Source organism: Centropristis striata, chromosome 4 (assembly GCF_030273125.1).
Source record: "Centropristis striata isolate RG_2023a ecotype Rhode Island chromosome 4, C.striata_1.0, whole genome shotgun sequence".
NCBI classification, from domain to species: domain Eukaryota; kingdom Metazoa; phylum Chordata; class Actinopteri; order Perciformes; family Serranidae; genus Centropristis; species Centropristis striata.
In genome coordinates, this window is record NC_081520.1 from 29,017,546 (window position 1) to 29,038,494 (window position 20,949).

Genomic DNA, 20,949 nt, shown 5'->3' on the forward strand with positions numbered 1-20,949 from the left:
TTAGGGCAGAAAGTTGTTCCTTAACATCATGCTGTTACCCCTGACAGTTGAAGTGCATTCTGAACCTTAATGTGACATAAAATGCACACAATTCACAAGTTGAAATTTAAGATTGCTTTTTAATGCATATACCTTGCTTGCACAGTCGTTGTACATTATTTGATTGTTAAATGATCCATTTGATATGAATATGACCCTCAAAATTTGCTTATTCTTGTCATAAAGGCCAAACATTTAACATTGTTCAAGGTCACTGACCTCTTTATGCCTTCAGTGCTCCAATCAGAAATGCCTAAATGCCTCTACATTTGAAATTAAACCTCAATATTGATTTATTAACAATTATTGTTCATGAATGTATCCAAATATATACTCAAATATATAATATGCTTATTATTATCATCATTATTTATATATTTAACTTGATCAAAATATACTATAGTTAATTTTATATACAAATTACAATTTGAAGTACCATAAATGATTCTTAATACCTTACATATGTATTACTACTGGTGAAATTTTATGCTTCTTTCCATATATGAGCTCAACTGCTGCAGTAAATTAAACTTTTTTGTTGCTAAAAAAATGTTAAACCTCTTGGAGTGCAGTGAGCACCAACGTATTAGACTGACGTAAACAGAATGCATGGATGAAATGACCCGTCCATCTCGCTGTTTTCACATTCCTGATTATCTCCACATTCTCGGAGATGGCCCCTTGCCTGTTTAAATGACCAGGTTGTTTGTTCCAGAGGAGTGACTGCTGGGTGCTGGACAGTAGATCCAAACGCTCACTTCACCCCTTCATCCTCACTCTGGCCCACAGAGAAACAACTTAGCTGTAAAAAAAAAAAAAAAAAAAAAAGCAAAGTTGGCAAATACCTAACATAAAATAACAGTAAAAAAAGTTAGTTATAAACATACAATAAACATTAAACACTTGTATTTAAACACTTGTATTTAAAGAAAAAAATCCGTAGAATAAGTGTTTGACAACTTTAGCTTTATTTTTTTCTTTCAATTTCATTTTATATTTGTTTGTGTCAAATTTAAAGTTCTACTGCACGAAAACAAAAAGTTGCCTTAGTATTACAGTTTGAGTGTATATATTGTATTATTATTATTATTATAATTTGAATATAATTCACTGTAATTTAACGTCCAAGACCATTAAGTAATTTAATTAAACTGTAGGAAAAAAATCTATAATCTCATTTAGTAACATTTTCATTTAAAAAAAAAAAACAAGAAAAAAACTGTAAAACAATACTGTAAATTTATGTGAAATAAAAATGTTTTTACAGTATAGATTAGGTTTGCTGTAGATAGCATCTTTTTAATTCTGGAAACACTGAGCTTTTGTTTAGCACTACCATCAAGACGAAATATCTCATAATCCAGAAATCTAAACACAGTATATGTATGTTTAATGTAATTGACTCTTATTAGGATGCAGAGATACGTACAATAAACTCAAATCAAGTAGCTGTAGAGTACATAGTTTTATAAATTAAAACAAGAAATAAAGAAAAAATATATAAGCAATGACAGTTTAAACCTTGGAATTGTTTTATTGGTATTCATGAGGTCAACTTAAAGGTTCACTACAAAGTCAAAAATAAAAATAAATATATATTGTTTTCATTTGGTTGCAGCATAATGAATTGATAGTATAGTGATGTGGTATATTATTTAATCTGAGAGATTTAAAAATGGTTCGTTCGCCAAGAACGTGTCTCAAGCTGCTTTTCTTTTCACCTCCTTTTTCCCTCTTTCCATCATCTCTATTATTCATCTCATCTACATTTTATGCACCATCTAGTTGGCAGGCTGTCTCGCTTCCCTCCCTGCTTCTACATTTTTGCATTCCAGCTAAATGGTGAGCCTCCCTCCCTCCCTCGCTTTCATAACCCCTTCCAAAAAAAAAAAAGATTCCCTCATGTGTGAGGAGAGATCCATGCCTGCTCTACAGGAAACAATGCCAGCCTTTCTGCCCTGGCATGAGGGGGAGAGAGAGAGGGAGGTAAAGAAAGAAAGAAATAGAAAGATGGAGACTTCTTTGTGTGTCCAGTGAGAGTTTCTGGATCTGAGAGAAAGAAAAGCTGCTGATGTCCTCCCACAGTCTGAGAGAAATGGGCTTTGATGTGGTGGGAACAAACAGCCAGACTCACATGCTATATGGGAGTTTAGCTCCAGTTTAGACGATTACATTTAACAGCAAAGAGGGACCCTACATAAGTTTATGGTCTCAATTGGTAGTTTCAAGTCTTCTTCAATACAGCATGATGTTTATTTTGCAAATTAAGGCTCCATTTAGAGTGAAATGGACGATAAAACGGGATTTGTAAATCATGGTTATCTTGTTATTGACAGGTTGCCACCAGGGTGAACTGTGTACATTTAAATATTTCAGATCAGGCTTTTAAACTTGACTGACTCTGTCCTGATTGCTGAGTATTAAGGCATGCAGGCATGGTAAGACGAGCTGCTGAAACTCAAGGAGAGCATCAAAATGGGGAAGAAAGGGGATTTAAGTGACTTTGAACGTGTCATGGTTGTTAGTCTGAGTATTTCACAAAGTGCTGATCTAACAACCATCTCTAGGGTTTACAGAGAATGGTCCCAAAAAGAGAAAATATCCATTGACTGTTATTCAATTAACCACTTGTTACAACAGAGGTCTGCAGAAGTCCAACTCTGAACACACAGCACGTCCAACCTTGAAGCAGGAGACCACACCGCCACTTTATTAGGTACACCTTGCTAGATAATAAAGTTGCCAACGAGTGTATATTGCTATATGGTAAGGTAGTTGTAACATGACATGTAAAAATAACAAACTGGCAACCTGTCATTTTTATGAATTTGTTGCAGATGTTGCAGTAAATTGCAGTTTCCTTGATTCAGTAGTTTTCAGAGTTACAGCATCAGCTGACTCTCTGCACAAATACAGCTGGGAAGTGTGTATACATTAAAAAGGAAACCTGTCACTTAATCTCAGTTTAACAAAGTCACTGTTTGTGTCATTCTTGTTATTATAAAGCCTAATATGATTTTCAGTGTCGTCGTAGATGTGTGTGTGGGATAATGTTTGTTTCCTCTGGGAAGATAAGTTGCCTGAGGCATGGAAACATACATATCCATCTATCCATCTATCTATCTATCTATCTATCTATCTATCTATCTATCTATCTATCTATCTATCTATCTATCTATCTATCCATCCATCTATCTATCTATCTATCTATCTATCTATCCATCTATCCATCTAATTTTATTTAAAATGAATCCAGTCATCACTCTGTCTTCCTCTTTTCTTCTCTTTCTCTCTTTTGATCACTGCTTACACACACACACACACACACACACACACACACACACACACACACGCACTTCTCTATGTTATCTGCTGCCAGTCAGGAATGTAGGTCTTAGCTTAGTGGAGCAAGCAGCAACAGGTTCCACCTCCTGAATGGGAGTTTATGGAAGATCCTGCACCGGTAGCTTTACACAAAGAACTGAGATCAGACAAAGAGACAATCTGTGTTTTATGGAAAGAAGAAATTGTGCTGAATTCAGTGTGCAGTCTGTCGGTGTCCTGTCTAATCAAGTTCAGACTGATAGGATTGAGTCAGTACCCAGAAGCAGCTCTTTGCCATGGAGGCTTTGCATGTGCTGGACAACTGGAGAAAGGTAATTATTCTATTTAGGTGAGCACTAAGAAGTTTAAATTGCGCATGAAAAACATTGCATAAAAAACCTAAGGGCGAGGGAAACAATTTATAGTTTCCTTCTGGCACAGAAAGGAGTTTCTTATTGCACCAAAGCGTTTTGAACTTTTCTCAACATTTGTTTTTATTTTCTGATTTTTTGTGATTTACTATTTGAGGCTTCCTTGAGGCTGACGCCGCTGAATATCATTTCATGGGTCTGTCAGGAGAGCAAATATGATGATACTGCAGCAGTGTTTTGTTATCCTGAGGGCACAGTACATCAGAAACATATTTTCCATCCCTGCTGCACAACATTTTAGGCATGCAAATGACTCCGGGTACACTCTGGTTCTCTGTGATTGCTATAATTATGTGTTTCCTAACCTTTCCGTGTGGTTTTCTGTGCTTCCACACAACCACAAGCTTCTCACATCTCATATAATGACTTTTCACACATATAAATTCACCCTTGCAGAATGTGTCTACTTAACACATGTACTAATATAGACGTGGAATATATTTTTAGCCATTTGTTCAGTACTGACTTGATGGAAATACCCCAAAATAACTGACTAAGAAGAGAGGAATTTTTGGGATTTCAGCTGTATGTGTGTGTGTTTGCGTGTGTGTGTGTGTGTGTCTGTGTGTCTGTGTGTCTGTGTGTCTGTGTTTTCATGGAAACTGAGAGACAAGAAAGCAGCCAAGGTGGCTGATTTCCAGTGAATGTGTCAACTATCAGGAGATTTAAATGTGCATGTGTGCTTTATGTGTGTTACTTCCTCAGAGTGTGTTGCTAAACACTGTCTACCATCTGCTGTGTGTGTGTGTGTGTGTGTGTGTGTGCTGACAGCATGAATCACACCTTGACACATTAGGCAGAGTGAGGAGGGGGAATCCCACCAAATATGGTTTTATGGTTTTTAATACAACTAGATTTTGATGTCGTAACTCGCTGTTGTTGTCCTGCAGAGGATGAAGTCACCCATGACGACTTTTGTTACTCATTCTCATTTCCTCTTTCAGGACCTTCATGTGTCGCAGGGAGCCGTGGATAGCTCATTGGACATGGATCGCCTGAACAGGAACATGCCCGAGTGTGGACGGCAAACCCACCAGGTGTTGCAGGTGAGTGTTTCTATGTGTGTGTGTGTGTGTGTGTGTGTGTGTGTGTTTGTGTGTGTGTGTGTGTGTGTGTGTGTTCCAGTGTTGACCCATTCACTCACACAAGTTGTGAGAAAAACTTGATGGAAACACCAAAATTTGTTAAAGCTTTTGAAAATACACATAAACATTTTTACACTCAATTGAGGTGATTTTTGTCTTTTTTGAAAAATAGTTAATGCACTAAACGGGAGATGGAAATGATAAGGATAGATATAAGATACAGATAAGTTCTGACGTAGCAAACATTTATCTCATATGACTGATCAGCTGTTTCCTCTGACATGAAAGAACAATTTTAAGTTGATCAATTGAATCTAATTCCTGAAGACTTCTCTCCATTTTCTCTTGTGGGTGGCCAAAGTTGTCTGATTAGCAACCTCTCTTTAGGGTCTGATCAGCAACCGCAATGTTCGTCAAAGACCCTATTGGTATTGAAGGAGTTATTATTATTATTTTGTACCAAATGAAATGCCTTTTTGGAGGCTTCATGCTCAAAAAGTTGTGACACTTCGCATGTTGTTGTTTTCTCTCTACTTCTTCTACTGTTTACTGATGAATTAGCCTACAGAAATACATTACACTGCCATCTTCTGACCAAAGTACATTTATGCAGCTTTGTTTATTCGCTCTAAACCAGTTGATGGAATGAATCGTCCCTGATTCGCATTTTCTTTAATGCCTTATGCTTGGACTGTAATGGAAACACGGCTACAGTGAGCACTCTCTACTTCTGATAACAGCCTCCATTGTTATTAAATGTCACCACATTGCTCTGCTCTGACACATTTTTGGCTCTAAATCTCTCTGCTGGTGGTGAATAAAGAGTTGAAGGCCAAGCTGAGCGAGAAGGCAGCAGGTCAGATCAGGTCCCAGCACAGCTGGGACGCGTCCTGACAGCATATGTCAGCGTGCTGTAAAGCAGGAATCTTCAGCCAGAGTCAGTAATTAGACAGGACCGGAGATTGGATGACTGCATTTCCCACCTGCTGTGTTGGAAAATCCTATCAGGCATTAAGGGGAGGGTTGTGTGTGAGTTTATGTGTGCGTGTTCAGCCACCTTTGGAGACATATAGCCAGTTAGTTTAAGACAGATTGTCCAATGGGGGGAAAATCCATGCCCCCATTCGGGAAAAGGCTCATTTTGGGGTCCCTGGTTAAGGTTAGGGTTAGGGTTAGGGTTAGGGTAAGTCTCCAGAAATGAAAGTCATTATAAAACTGTTTTACTAACATAGGCCACCATTGGGGACCAATTGTAGATAAAAGACCAGTTAATTGGGGACAGCTTGTCCAATTGGGGCCAAAAGCCATGTCCCCATTTGGGAAAAAGTTGATTGTTTGAGTCATTTGTCAACTTTAGGCTTAGGAAATTTGTAGTTAGGATAAGAGTTAGGAGTAAGTCTGCAGGAAATGAATGCAAGTCAATGTAATGTCCTTGGAAGTGATCTAAGTACTCCTTAATGCTTGTATGTATGTGTGTTACTAGATTTGCCTTTGGGAACGTTTTTTAGACAAAATACCAGTTGATTGTTGATTGTTGATGTCTTGTCAGTCTGATTTCTGGGTCACTGATAAAAGTTAAGATTAGTGGTGAATCTCTAGGAAATTATTGTAAGTCAATGTCATGTCCCCAAAAGTAGTCTAAGTGTGTGTTCAGTTTTTTCTTGAACATGCCGGGTGTTCGAGGGAGAATGAAATGAAAGATAAAACACAATGAGATTAAACTTTAATGATTCTTTCAGGGAAACTGGGACGATACAGATACTGCAAGGGAAACAGGAATATAAATAATAATGTAGCAAACTGCAACATTTGGAGGTTATTAAATGTAATTTGAGCAAATATTCAAATGAATGATTTGTAAATGAAAACTGACCTGCTAATATAACATGCATGAATATTTTTCAATATTTCTAGGGATTCCATCATTTATTATATTACATTACAGTACATGTCATTTAGCAGACGCTTTTGTCCAAAGCGACTTACAATAAGTGCATTCAACCTGATGGTACTAGACATGGACCATAGGAATCAAGTAAGTATAATAATTATAATGTAAACATTTCTTTATCGAAAAATATTTTAAACCTTTTTTTTCATGTCTTCTATCTAAAGAGAGAGTTCACCCCCAAACTATCTTATTATGTTTTTCATATTTTTTCCTCTCAACAATTTATCAATCAAGATTGTTTTGTTGTGAGTTGCCAATATTGTCTGATAATGAATACAAATATCTGTCTCCTCACGAATATAATAGAACTTTTCGTGCTCAAAGCACCAAAAAGTAGCCTGTGTATGGGGCGGCTGTGACATGTCGAAGTATCTTTGGGCAAGATACTGAACCCCATATTGCTCCCAATGCTGCATTCATCGGTGTGTGAATGAATTCCCAATGGTGGCAGGTGCCACCAGTGTGCCCTGGTAGCCTCTGCCACCAGTATGAATGTGTGTGCGAATGGGTGAATGAGCGTAGTGTGTAGTGTAAAGCGCTTTGGATAAAAGCGCTATATAAGTGCAGTCCATTTACCATTTGAAAAACTCAACAGTAACGTCTCTTTCCAGAGATCATCAGTTATTGAAGATAATGCACAGACATTGTTGTGAGCAGCTTCATGTAGGATTTTTTTTCTTTTTTACAGAACTTCCCTCGCCAACGGATTGTTAGATTATTATTATTATTATTTTATTTTATTTATTTTTTTTATTTATTTTTTGGCATTTTACTGCTTTATTAGATAGTGACAGATAGAAAGGGGGAGACAGAGGGGAAGACATGCAGCAAAGGGACCTCAGGCCGGATTCAAACCCGGGTCTGCTGCAGCAAGGACACGGCCTTCATGGTACGCGCTCTACCAGTGTGAGCCACCGGGACGCCCCAAGATTATTATTTTTTTGAGTAAGATATTAGCTAAAGACAAATTAAGAAATAATGCACATCCACGTGTAAAATATGCACAATACACATGATAAAAACATCAATTTGAATCCATACTGTACAAAAAATGTATTTATTTTTCATGCATATTGAGAGCTGTGCATTTCTCTGTACATATAGACTGCATATATAAGGAACAGGCTGTTGCAGTGTGCACCACATGGGAGCAGCAGCACACAGCAGATGAGGCCGTATGAATCCTGCAGTGTTGCCCCAGCAACACCTCCCCTCTCCACCCATCACTCCCAGTCTCCCAGTGCCTCCCTGCCAGTCTCTATCTCAGCAATCCTCTTAGGCTTGACCCCACTCCACCAACGGCACCACCACAATCACATAATCCTATTAGGACACACACGGCTATAGCTAACCAGCCGAGATGCCGGGTCAATGATCGCACACAGGTCCTCAATAAGAAACGTAAGGACTCAAAAGTAGGACACAAAGACGCAGCCGCAGCAGGTTTATGAAAAGCAAATCCACCACAGTGAATGACTCCACAGCCATCAGAGTTCATTTAACACTTCACCTGGCACAGAGCACGGACGCTCAATGATCAGCTATCAAGTATGTTGAATTTCCAGTGATGCAAAATCATCTGTGAATAAAGGAGGCATAGTTTCTTAACCTTGGGGTTGTGACCTTTCACAACAGTGCCCTACCCTGTACATTTAGACGTTTTTTTTTAAAGTAGGATTGAAACATTTTTAAATTCTATATGATTAAATAACACTCTAACACGAAAGCACTGGTGCATTACTTCTTCGTGATGCCACAACGTTAAAAAAAATCAGTGTGTCAGCTTCCAGAGATAAGGTCAAAATATATTCAGTATAAAAAATATAGAACTAGATGTAATCCTCATTTTACCTCTTATATGTTATATTTGTAACCAGCATTTAAAAGTCTTCAGTGTGCATTATTGTGTTTTGATAGTAAAGAAAACATCATTTTCAAAATCAGATTTTATGGGGGATTTTTCTGTTTGCTTTTGGGTTGAAAATGTTGATCCAGTAAGTCAAAGTGAAAAATAATCAGGTCTTTATTCTGTTGATATTGCTCATTTTTCTTGACAAATCTTAAAATTGCAACTTTCATTTCGAGCCAATATTTCCTTTTTTCATGGTGAAATTTCTTCTCGTTTGACCACATTAAAAAACAACAGTTTGATGTTACAGTACCATTCAGATTGATTTATTATTATAGGCCCTTTCCTTCTTTTAAAAATAATTATCAGGTCATATAGGCGAGGTTGTGCTGAAGAAAATGATACCAACATGGCATGGTAAACATTTTTTAAGTATCAGAATGTAAAGTAGGGTTTAATTTTTTTTAATGAATAATTAATGAATGCTTAAGACTATGGAGAAATGACTTAATTGAAATAATTGGCTCTTCTCTCTGTCCTGCTTCATATATATATATATATATATATATATATATATATATATATATATATATATATATATATATTCTCTCTTTTGAATAAAAGGTTTAAGTAATTCATCACATTATATTAAACCCTGGGAGGTAAAGCTACATTTTTTTCCTCCTCTACACTGATTTTACAGTAAGAAGATGACTAAAAAGCACCATTGTCTTTATATTCAGGCGTCGCTGCAGTTAAAAAGTGCTCATCACAAGTTATCTCTCTGAACGCCCTCTAGGAGCTTCATGTTTCTTAATTGCGGAGCGATGTGTTGCTATGGCAACATCCCTTCCCCCCCTTGCTTTGCCGAGAGCACACGGTGGAGCTTCAGGCAGAGCTACGAGCGCATGCACGCACACACACACACACACACACACATACACACACACACACACACACACACACACGTAAACAGCTAGAGCACCAGCGATGGAAATGACCTCCCACAGAGAAGACATTCAGACTCGTCTTTTCGTCCCCAGAGTGCAGCACGGACCTCTCTCCTTGTGCATTAGTGAAGCCGTAAAAAGACAAGAAATATGAGTGTTTTCTCTCCTGTGTGTAATATTCACATTGCTTGTGTCATGCACAACCAATTAGTTCTGCTAATGGACAGGAAATGATTGCTGATTAGGTCCCATTCACGCTGCGCAGACAGAGACAGAGGATGTGACCTCTTTACTTTTAGATTACAGTGTGTTGTAACGTTTGCAGAGCTGTGAGCGGTCGGTGTCAGTCATTCATACTGCAGCTCATGAATGATTTATTTTCAGTGGTGGAATTCAACTAAGTATATTTACTCAAGTACTTTACTAGTTTATTTTTATACTAAACATATTTAACCTTATCCCTGTTTTTCCTTGGCCTATCATCATCAAACAAAAACTGGCATGTTGGAAAAACTGGGAAACTGGGATGATGCAGATACTTACTTAAATGTAATTTAACCAAATATTCAACAGAAGAAACTGAAGTAAACAAAGTGTATTTATTGTGAAGAATACTAGAACTACAAAACCAAGGGTCAGACAGTGGAAAACTGGAAGGGTTATTATTTATGAATGAAAATTGACCTCTTTTTAAACAGTTGGACTCATCAGTCATCACATATTTTGCAAACAAGGACTCCTCATGATATAATGGAACTAGATGGTTCTCAGCTTTTGGTGCTCAAAACATCCAAATGTACAACTCAACAGTAATGTCTCTTTGTTGTGAGCAGTTTCAGTTTCTCCAGTTTTACTTGGGCTATCATCATCAAACATAAACTGGCAGGGAGTTTCAAACGAGTACTTTAGAGTGAAGCTGACGGCAGGAAACACACTGCTTCGTTTTCATGAAGAAGTAATGCACCGGCGCTTTCGTGGACTCCAGAGTATTGCATAAAAATGTGCCTGCAATTGCAAGACGATCATCTATCCAAACCAAAAACTGATTGTCAGTTTATTTGTCACCTCCTTTTTTTAGAGCACTCCACTGGACCTGATTGAGACGGGGAAGGGGCTGAAGTTCCAGGCAGAGCGCCCCCACCTGGTCAGCCTGGGCAGCGGACGACTGAGCACAGCCATCACCCTGCTGCCGCTGCCTGAGGGTGAGACAGCACAGCGGTTAGCTTCAGGGGATGACGCACATGCACCAACTGATGTCAGAGTTATGAAACACACTTAGGTAGCTCTGTCAGGGAGAAAAGCTTTTGAAGACACTGTTTTATTATTAGTGCTGCATTATTCAGTCCGCTGAAAACTGGGCAGTCATAAATATCATAAGTTATAACAACACTGGTAAAACTGCTCTCACATTGTTGTTTACAGACATTTAATAACATTTAGAGGCTTTTACAAAGAGCCAAAACACACATTTTTTCTCCGGTGACCTGACCTTGTTATCACCTCTTTATCTTTCTTTTGCCCTTGTCTGTCTCTTTGAACTGCAGACAGGCTTCATCATGTTTTTCTGTCTGGTGACTCCTCTGTCTTTGGCCTGTTTGTACGCTGCCCTTTCTGTCTGTCAGTACCTGTGTGTCTGCTGGCCTTCCTGTCTCTGTGTTTGGCTGGTATGTGGGGGGATTCCAGAGGTTACGTCCAGGCAAAGTTAGTGTATGTGTGTGTGTATGTGTGTGTGTGTGTGTGTGCGCGCGCGCGTGCGTGTGTGCGCGCGCGTGTGTGTGTGTGTGTGTGCTTGTTTACTACTTACCGGAGGGCATTATTTCTCTTTTTGTACTACTACTGCAGACTTAACATCCATCTCCCCCTCACAATAAACAGTTTCACGTTGATTTTTCTACTAAAACAATCTCCATTCATTATCATGTCTTGAAACTTCACTGTATGAACTGACCTGATGTGACCTCTAGGATAATCACAGTCTTGTGAAACTTAACAACCACAAACAAGGGGTTTCAGAAGAGGTATGGCTTCACCAGGTATTTTTAGAATTAGAGGATTTCTCTCATTAAAAAAAAACCCAAATCAGCACCAAATGTGTGTAACAAATGATGTCAACCTGACTGCAGCAACAACTTTTGGGACATTGTTGAGCTGGAAATGGACTTCAGAAAGTCAAATATTAATGTTGTGAACCCTTATATACCTTAATAGGTTTAATTAATTGATTAATTTATTCATTTTAGTCATTTTTTATTAGAGATTTATGACCAGAACAACTTGACACAAAGTGCTGAGCTGCATCTCAAATGAATCGTCACCACTTATGTGGCATTTATTGTTGACCTGCTATCTCCCCGAAATATCCACTGCCCACCACCCCCACTTCTCTATGAAAGGGAGCCTGCATGATAAGGGGTTAAACTTGGGAAACTTTAAACAGCCTCAACCATTAGCAAAAAAAGTGTGTGTGGTTGACTTGGCTGTTTTTTTCTGCGGTTTTCTAAGTGAGAGAAGATGGAGGAGACATTGATTGTTGCTGTGTCTAACTGAAATTGAATAGATCTCTCTGTGCCTCACATTCTGCATTGCCCTCATTCAACATAAATATTGCCTCAACAGGCATTAGTGCCTGTGTGACTGAACCCTTACCGAGCAGCTCGGTTCACATGTTAACAGCGGTCCTCAGCCTCCCAGGTATGGCTTGGTAGGGGCCTGCTCCGGCCTCTAGTAGGTCCAGAAAGCTGTTATCAGCCCACTTAATGGTCTGCTGCGTTGATGGTTATTGTTCTGCAATTAAGTAGTGGTAGTTATGACAGGTTACTGAAAGAGTGGGAAGATTTCTCTTGATGGATGGTTCCTAGAACACAGGACTAACACCCAGGAGACTGAAGTTTGCTAAAAAAGAGAAAAAAAAAGTCACTTTTATATTCTTTAACTGTCCAGATGTAAAATATTTAATACAACCCATGACCTTTGTTCCTATACTTAACCATGTTTTTTTTTTTTTTAATTTTACCAAACAAAATATTAATTTAATCAGTCAAAATAGATGATTAGGCACAGTGGTCTTTGCAGTGCAGTAAGGTATCTATAAAGGAAATGATGCGTAGTAGAATTACAATACAGAGGTTTACAAATCATTGTTGAAAGAAAGCACGGTAACGCTTTATAATAAGGTCCTTAATAACCATTAATTAACAATTAATAAGGCATTGTTCTCGCTTTAGATCCGGTAGTTGCAAAAAGCATAGTTAACTTATAGTTAACTTATAATAGATAAGCAATAAAGTATATTTTAATATCAATAAGCAAAAAAAAATAAGATTAATAAAGGCATGGCAAAGACATAATGGGTGGGTCATGGGTGGTTGTAATGCCATTATTAACACTTATACAAGCTTATAAACACACAATAATGTTAATAAGCATCTTGTAAGGACTTACAAGGGCCTTATTACTTGTTAATTAATGGTTATTACAAGGACCTTAATATAAAGCGTTACTGAAAGCACTATAATCGATTAATTCAGAACTCCTTATCAGCCTTTTGTTTTATGTCTATTATCAGACCACACTTACTGCATCACAACTGATGTTATTCTACCTCGTCCTCCTTCCCCCAGGCCGGACCACACTGGGTCATGGTCCCATGGACATTAACATCCAGGGCCCTGGAGTGGCCGCCCAGCACTGCTACATAGAGAACAGGTCGGGGGTCATCACGCTGCATCCCTGTGGGAACCTCTGTGCTATCGATGGGCTGCAGGTCGCACAACCCGTCCGCCTGTCACAAGGTAGGAATCAGCTCAAACTTCTGTTCTGTCCCATGATGCACTCTGCTCTGCTGGATGTTTGCTAGTCAGTGTAATTTTCTCCACTGCAGAACAAACATTACAGGATGGATGTTTGAGTAGTAGTAGTAGTGATGCAATGGGCTTTAACGGAGCCTGTGTACAGTCTTTCTTACTGTAAGAGATCAATCCATCAGCTCTGTGCCTGCCCAATGAAATGCACAGTCTGTGCTTTTAAATAGCCATCGATTTCTGAACAGCCTGAGGTCCCTGTGTTAATGAGTTAACAGAGTGAGCCGGGCTGTGCTCAGGCATGCACATATTGAAGAAACCAGAGGGAGAGATGAATTGATTTTCAATCTGCTTCTGCCTAGCTGGGTCTTAGATTGAACACTGTGGAGAATTTTACTGAAATTATCCCATGGAGTTGGCTTTTTAGAGATGAAAGATTGAAGGAAGGATTTAAGCTCGGGCAGAGGCTAACTGGATGCCTCGACAGACTCATCTGTTTAACTCTGGAGTTTTGGGCTATTTTGTCCGTTTTTGAATCTTTTTCATTCTGCCACTTAAAAAGTGTTTACCATGCCATGTTGAAATAATTTCATAATCAGCACAACCTCAACAATATGACCTTATAATTACTTTTTCACTTTGACTTACTGGATCAACATTTTCTTAGTTTCTAAACACAATCATGCATGAATAATTTACTTATCATAGTTGACCTTATCTCCGGTTTAACTTGACCTATCATCAACAAAAACTGGCATGGAGTTTTTGTTGACTACAGGAAACACGCTGCTTCATTTTAAATGTCGTGACATCATGAAGAAGTAAAGCACCCGCGATCTTGTGGACTCCAGAGAGCTACCACAAACCCTTGAAGTAGAAAGCCACAAGACAATGTGATTGCAAGGATCTTGCTGATTGTGGACTTTTGAAAGCAGGTGTTCTTTACACCGAGGAGTTAAGAAGTTTGATAAGATCTCAGGGGATTACAGGAAGCAGCAGAATGTAGAGTCTAAATTGGTTCTCACACTCCCTTAACTTAAACACTCTGGATTTAATATTGAAGGCTTTACATGGCCTGGATATGAGAGTATTGGCTATTTCTATGTAGGTACTCTTAATGCCTGATGCGGTGGCATCAGTCTCCAGCAGGGCCTCCAGCAGTGACCTGGTGCGAGGCAGAGGTGTAGAGCTGCCAGTCAGCAGTAGCAGCCTCTCTGTTGCCCGCTTTCTGGGAGCACATCGACACAAAACTGCTGGAGGTTTAGGCCATTTTGCTGGGCCCGCTGGAGGTAAAGAAGGCATGGAAGAACCAGAACCAGGACTTACCTGGGAAGGCTGTCAGACCCTGCTGCAGTAAAATATAAAGTAACGCTTTATATTAAGGTCCTTGTAATAACCATTTATTAACAAGTAATAAGGCCCTTGTAAGTCCTTACAAGATGCTTATTAACATTATTGTGTGTTTATAAGCTTATATTAGTGTTAATAATGGCATTACAAACACCCATGACCCACCCATTATGTCTTTGCCATGCCTTTATTAATCTTATTTTGTTTGCTTATTGATATTAAAATGTACTTTATTGCTCATCTATTATAAGTTAACTATAAGTTAACTATGCTTTTTGCAACTACCGGATCTAAAGCGAGAACAATGCCTTATTACTTGTTAGTTAATGGTTATTAAGGACCTTATTATAAAGCGTTACCAAATAGGTATAAGATTTTCTAAAGGGAGTCTGGCGCTGGTGGAAACATGCTTTTATCCACAGGTACTGCAAAACTCAATGCAAAATGAAAGTACTTTATAGCTGCTTTATGGTGTAATATATCTCAATATACCGCACTTTACTGACCAAACGGTTCACAGCTGAGCAGAGATTTCCTTACAATTTGCATCGTAATCATTCCCAGTGCTGCTTCAACAAACCAGAGAGGAAGTAAAACTGGAAAGTACGCAACTGTTTTGATTTAGTCATGGAGCTTCATAGAAGTTAACCTCGGGCCTCAGACGGAGCCCAGTGTGTGATGAGAGTAAGTTGAACGGAGCCTTACTCATCATTACTCACAGGATATGAACTTCCCTCTCTGCCGCTGTGTAATCACACACTGTACTGTTAGTTCCATTCTCACGTGGGAATTCAGCAACACACACACCTTTACAACACAAACATGGACTAACTGATCGATTGATTTAACTTTATTTCGGTGGTCATACTTAAAATAATAATCCGAAGAGGAGCAGAAAGTACAAACTTTAATTATTTACACATTAGTCATGGCTAATTAATTATCAAGCTTCCTTATAGATATAACCCTCAATGACAATATTTTCTATAAAATTATCCAAGTAGTTCCTAGTTTTAATTACCAATTATCTTTGTCTTAAAAAATAAAAATGTATTACTAATATGTTATATTATATATTATCATATCAAATATATAATGGCATTACTTACATATTTCATACTTTTTATTATTCTTTTTTTAAATATAATTTTTTTTTTTATAAAAATGCATATCATCAACTCATTAATATATTTAACTAGCAAAAATAAAAAGACATGTTTATATAGAAAATACAAATACAATTAGATCAATTAATTAAAATTAAGTACCATAAATTATTCTATACAATATGTGACATAGCATATATGATGATGTATTTTTTTTTATAAATTCAAACATATGTATACCCACGTACCAAAAGGCACACACCTCCAAACAACAAGTATCAGTCCTTAATAATAAATGCATCCCTCTGCACACAGTATCCAGAGCTCTGCAGGACTGTGGTGTTTGTATGTGCAGAAGAACGTGTGTGTGTTGTCTGTCTTTTGCTATTTCAACCTGGACTCTGGCTGGGTAACCTGAGCGGGGACACGGGGCTATTTATACTGCCCCTCTACCCCAGACAGATCTGACTTTAGCCCCAGAGGAGGTTTCAGGTTGAAGAATGAGTGTGAGGGTAAACCAGAGTTCACTGTCAGGGTCCTGGAAGAGCTGAGGTGGTCATGAAAGTTGATTGTTGACAAGGCGGTATAGAGACAGAGTGCACTGTAAGCCCCGCCCCCACCGGAGGGGAAAACAGTCCATCTCTCTCCATTGACTTAGTATTGAATGAAGGAGCCTCCTTGTCTGCAAACAACAGAAACATATCTAAAAGCTGCTTAGTGGTGAAGTCCACTACCAACAGGCTAAAGAACCAGAACTACGTTTTTAAAATCTGATGAACCGAAACCTTTTAAGAGGACAAAAATGGAAACAGAGGTGAGACATCAGCTGTTACAATGAAGAAAACGGTGCAATCCTGAAACAAGCATTTTGTCACTAAGTCACATATCCAAAGTCAGTTTAAGGCTAACAACATTTCTGCAGCATTTTACTGTTGTCAATATCGAGTTCATTTTAATTACTTAATATATTATTATGTGTTGCAATTTATAAAAATGCGTAATCATGTTTTTCATGTTCAATCTCGACCTGAAAAGTTACTAAATCTGGCAGCTAAATGTAAAAAGTACAATATTTGCCTGTAAATGTAGTGGAGTAAGTAGAAGTATAAAGTTACATATGTGGAAATGTAAATGTACTTAGTTACATTCCACCACTGAGTACTGAGTGCCTTAGCCTTAGCATGGTGCTCTGCCTTTATCTCTTCCTTTAAGTGTTAATGCCTGTAGATACAGATGTAATTTTCTATCAGGAAGTGGATCAGACACTGACACAATGTTTTGCTTACCACTCCTATGAGTTCTGCACATTATATTATATGAGTAATACAACATAGTACACTTAATGAAGCAGGTTCAGAGGATGCATCATAGTGAGCCATGACTTGACCCTGACGTGTGTCACAGGTATTGTGATGTCTGCACCCTTGCAAATAAATTGTCCAGTGAAGGCTTCGACAGTATTGTCGGTATTAGAATTTATAGGAAATCGAGCAGCAACAAGTCAGTACTGTTACAAAATGAAAATGTGCTCAACAAGCGTTTAGAGATAATCTGCTCGGATTTACAACATAAATCAGACGAGCCGGTGGAGGGAAATGCTAACAATGAAAGGGCATGTTAAAACTAAGCCAGTGTGTTCAGAGCAGGATGAGCTGATGTTTTAAAGGGATAAAGGACAGTCAGGGTTGATTCAGCCTATCAGGAGGAACACAAAGGGAAGCCTCAATATTAACTGATGCACTGTAAAATAATAAAAATGTAAAACGTTTTCCTGACAAAATAGCAGTTATTTTACAGATTATTTATTTAAAAATTATATATATATATATATATATATATATATATATATATATATATATATATATGATGAACTTATTTGTGACCAAAAAATTGGAGATTTAATACACAAGAAATTAAAGAAATTAAAAGAAAGATAAGACAAATATATTATAAAAACAAGAGGGCAAAACAAAATAAGCCTAAAATCAGAGGATTGCACTACAGAGCTGTAATAATTGAATATTTAAAAAATATTACATTGTTTCTTTTCCTAAAGTAAATGATCTGATTACTTCTTCCTCCACTGATCTTAATAAAGCCTTCAACTATTTCATATCTGTGCCTTTTTTTGTTTACACAGTATGTTTGTTGTTTCAGTAGGAACACATTAAGTCTACTTAGTCACTACGACAGACAAACAAGTGCATCACAACCAAGAAAATGATGCCACACACACACGATCATAATATTTGTTGAAGAAGCTAATGTGCCTCAAGGCAACACTTACTCCCTTTAATGTGCTTTTTTATGGCTTGCTTGTCTAGTAATACTTCACCTTTGTTCTTTTATACAGTGATAAAAGTAGGATATGAGACAGAGGCACACCTTGCTATGCTCTGTGACTTTAATGTTACTCTCTGTCAGTTCAGCTTTATGGACATGACAGTGGGTGTTGCCGAACAATATGACTCAACCCGTCCACCCACAAACCAAGCAATGAATGTTTCAATAATTAAAAGTGATAATCAGAACAGCATTCAAGGAAATGCTATCTTAAATCTTATCAGTTTACAGTGAACACCAGAGGCAGCAACCTGTACCAAGAGGTAAAAACAGATTCAATTATATAAATAAACTTAAACAATAAAAAGCAATGAATAATTAAACAGATAACAAATAAATAAATAGATAATAATAATAAATATAATAAAATATCATAAAAACTAATTAAAGACAACACTAAAAAAGTGAAATACAGTAAATGATAATTAGACAGATATACAAATGAATAAAGCTCTATTAAAAGCCAGACTAAAACAGTAAAAGACAACAATTAACTAAACAGATAAAATTATTATTATTATTATTAATAATAATAATAATAATAATAATAATAATAATAATAAATAGTTAAAGACTACACTAAAAAGTTAAATTCAGTCAATAATAATAAAGATACACAAACAAAATAAAGCTCTGTTACAAGCAAAACTAGACTAAAACATTAAAAACAACATATAATTAAACTGATTAAAAATAATAATAATTGATTGGATTTATAAAGCACTTTTAAAAATACTCAATGTCGCTAATACCAATAATATGGTAATAATAATAATAATAATAATAATAATAATATATTATCATTATCATTATCATTATCATTACTATCAAAAGTAAAATTCAGTAAATAAGAAATCAGACAAAAGAAAAGCCAATTGGATAGATAAAGCTCAGTTAAAACCTAGACTCAAGAAGTAGGTCTATACTAAAAATATCAACATTAGTGCTATTGATCAGTGAAGTTCCTCTATTGTGGATTAAAACGTGTGGTAGATCATGCCTCACCCCCCACCCCCTCTGTCTGCCTCTCTCTCTCTCTCTCTCTCTCTCTCTCTCTCTCTCTCTCATTGCACAGCTCTGACTCAGGATCTCCACCTTCTTTTCTTCCTGCTGCTCCTCCTCTTTGGTTTCTCTCCCACTCCTTCCACTCTGACAGCCCCGACTCTCTCTCTCTCTGCGGGCTGAGGGATGACTGTGTGAGCCAGCTGTTTCTCACAGGAGCCCCGGCGGCATGAGATAGCGTCTTTACTGCATGAATAGCGGGGGAAGGAGACAATGGATAAGAGATTACAATGACTGTAAACTCCCGCAACTGGTTTGAATGAACTGGGATATACCAACGCATCAGTGGATGAACCCGGGTGTTAACAAGTGGACAAGCAGACAAGCTCCCTTTGTGAACATTCAGATATCTGCAGAATATATTAAGAGTCTATTGGGCTTTTTAGGATTATCATAACAAAAGATCGTCGGGACAAAAAACCCATAAACGCTCCTGTTGTTCCACAATAATTCGCAGAAACGGAGAAAAAACACGTGGCTTTTATTTAAAGGAGCAGAGGCGATGAAAACAACGGAGGGAGAGAGGAGTATCATTCATTGGAGTTAAAGTAAGTTGGTTTGTCTTTACTATGTGTAAATTATAAGGTGTTCTTTTTTGGTGGTTACAAGTTGTGGTGTTTGCTTTCAGCACTTGCTGGCTTGTAATTAGTTGTAGCCGGTGGATGGAGTTACTAGCCTACTGGACAAGTAACTTAAACTGGCTCTAAATACCTCTTCTAGACTTAGTTTGTACTACTAGTCACATATTATAGGGACTAGTTGCTTATGTCGAAAACAAACTTTCTTTCATGCTTTAGTTCCCTTTTTAAGTTTAATTCCAGTCAAAACGGACACGTTCGCCAAAATCCTTTCAGGAAACATTATAAATTAAACATTGTACGCTCGTATTGCTAAACTAAATGTAGTAGAGCATTGCTTACAGCTTTCCATGATTTAGTAAGGGTCTCACTTTAATACGGCAAACATTAACTACTCATGATTTCAAGAATTCTACTTTTATTGTAATCTTTGCTGCTATTAGTACACGAAAGTTTACCCTGGTGGGTGGCAGCTCGCTGTGTTAGCACATTGCTTTAAAGTTCAGATTTTATTAACAGTAAGGACGGCTTCAGAATATTTATTTAAGCCGATTGTTTAGAAATACGCTTTTGGAATTATTAAGTTGTTTATATCACACTTAATTACTATAACTTTTGCCTAAATGCAAAGGTAACTTTAAACTGTCAGACTTTTAAAGGGAGTTCTGGCTGTCACTCCACACAGGCAGCATTCACACCTGCTCTAACGTTGCTGTCTCCAGCCACTCAGTCCCCACCACTGCCTCCATGTGAGTTCTGTTTATAGACTACAAACATATACAAGTCTGCCAGATCTGCAGATACCCCCCATCCAGCCTGGCATGACCAGACCCCACTTTGTCTGTCTACTGTTACACTGCTATTCCTGGTTGCCAATGTGACCTAACCAGGGCTGCTAACTGGAATAGAATTGAGCTTTCCTTTCATGCATTCTACCTATTCAGAGGCCTCTGGGTCCATGTGTTGTTATCAGGTTTGATGAATACATGGATACATTATTAGATTGTACCAAGGCTTCCAGTCAGTACTAAAACAGGACCTTCTCCCTGAGCCATTATTCCACACCACATTACTTTACAAG

General features: G+C 37.8%; 1 protein-coding gene across 1 annotated transcript in view; it reads left to right on the plus strand.

Annotated features, from left to right (window-relative positions):
* Positions 1 to 3,442: 3,442 nt before the first annotated feature.
* phldb1b (pleckstrin homology-like domain, family B, member 1b) overlaps positions 3,443 to 20,949 on the plus strand; it is a 117,257-nt gene continuing 99,750 nt past the window's right edge. Inside the window, exons 1-4 of the mRNA XM_059331424.1 lie at positions 3,443 to 3,695; positions 4,739 to 4,840; positions 10,708 to 10,831; positions 13,250 to 13,420. Of these exons, the coding sequence (XP_059187407.1) occupies positions 3,660 to 3,695; positions 4,739 to 4,840; positions 10,708 to 10,831; positions 13,250 to 13,420 (433 nt within the window). The 5' untranslated portion in view covers positions 3,443 to 3,659. The remainder of the gene's footprint in view (positions 3,696 to 4,738; positions 4,841 to 10,707; positions 10,832 to 13,249; positions 13,421 to 20,949) is intronic.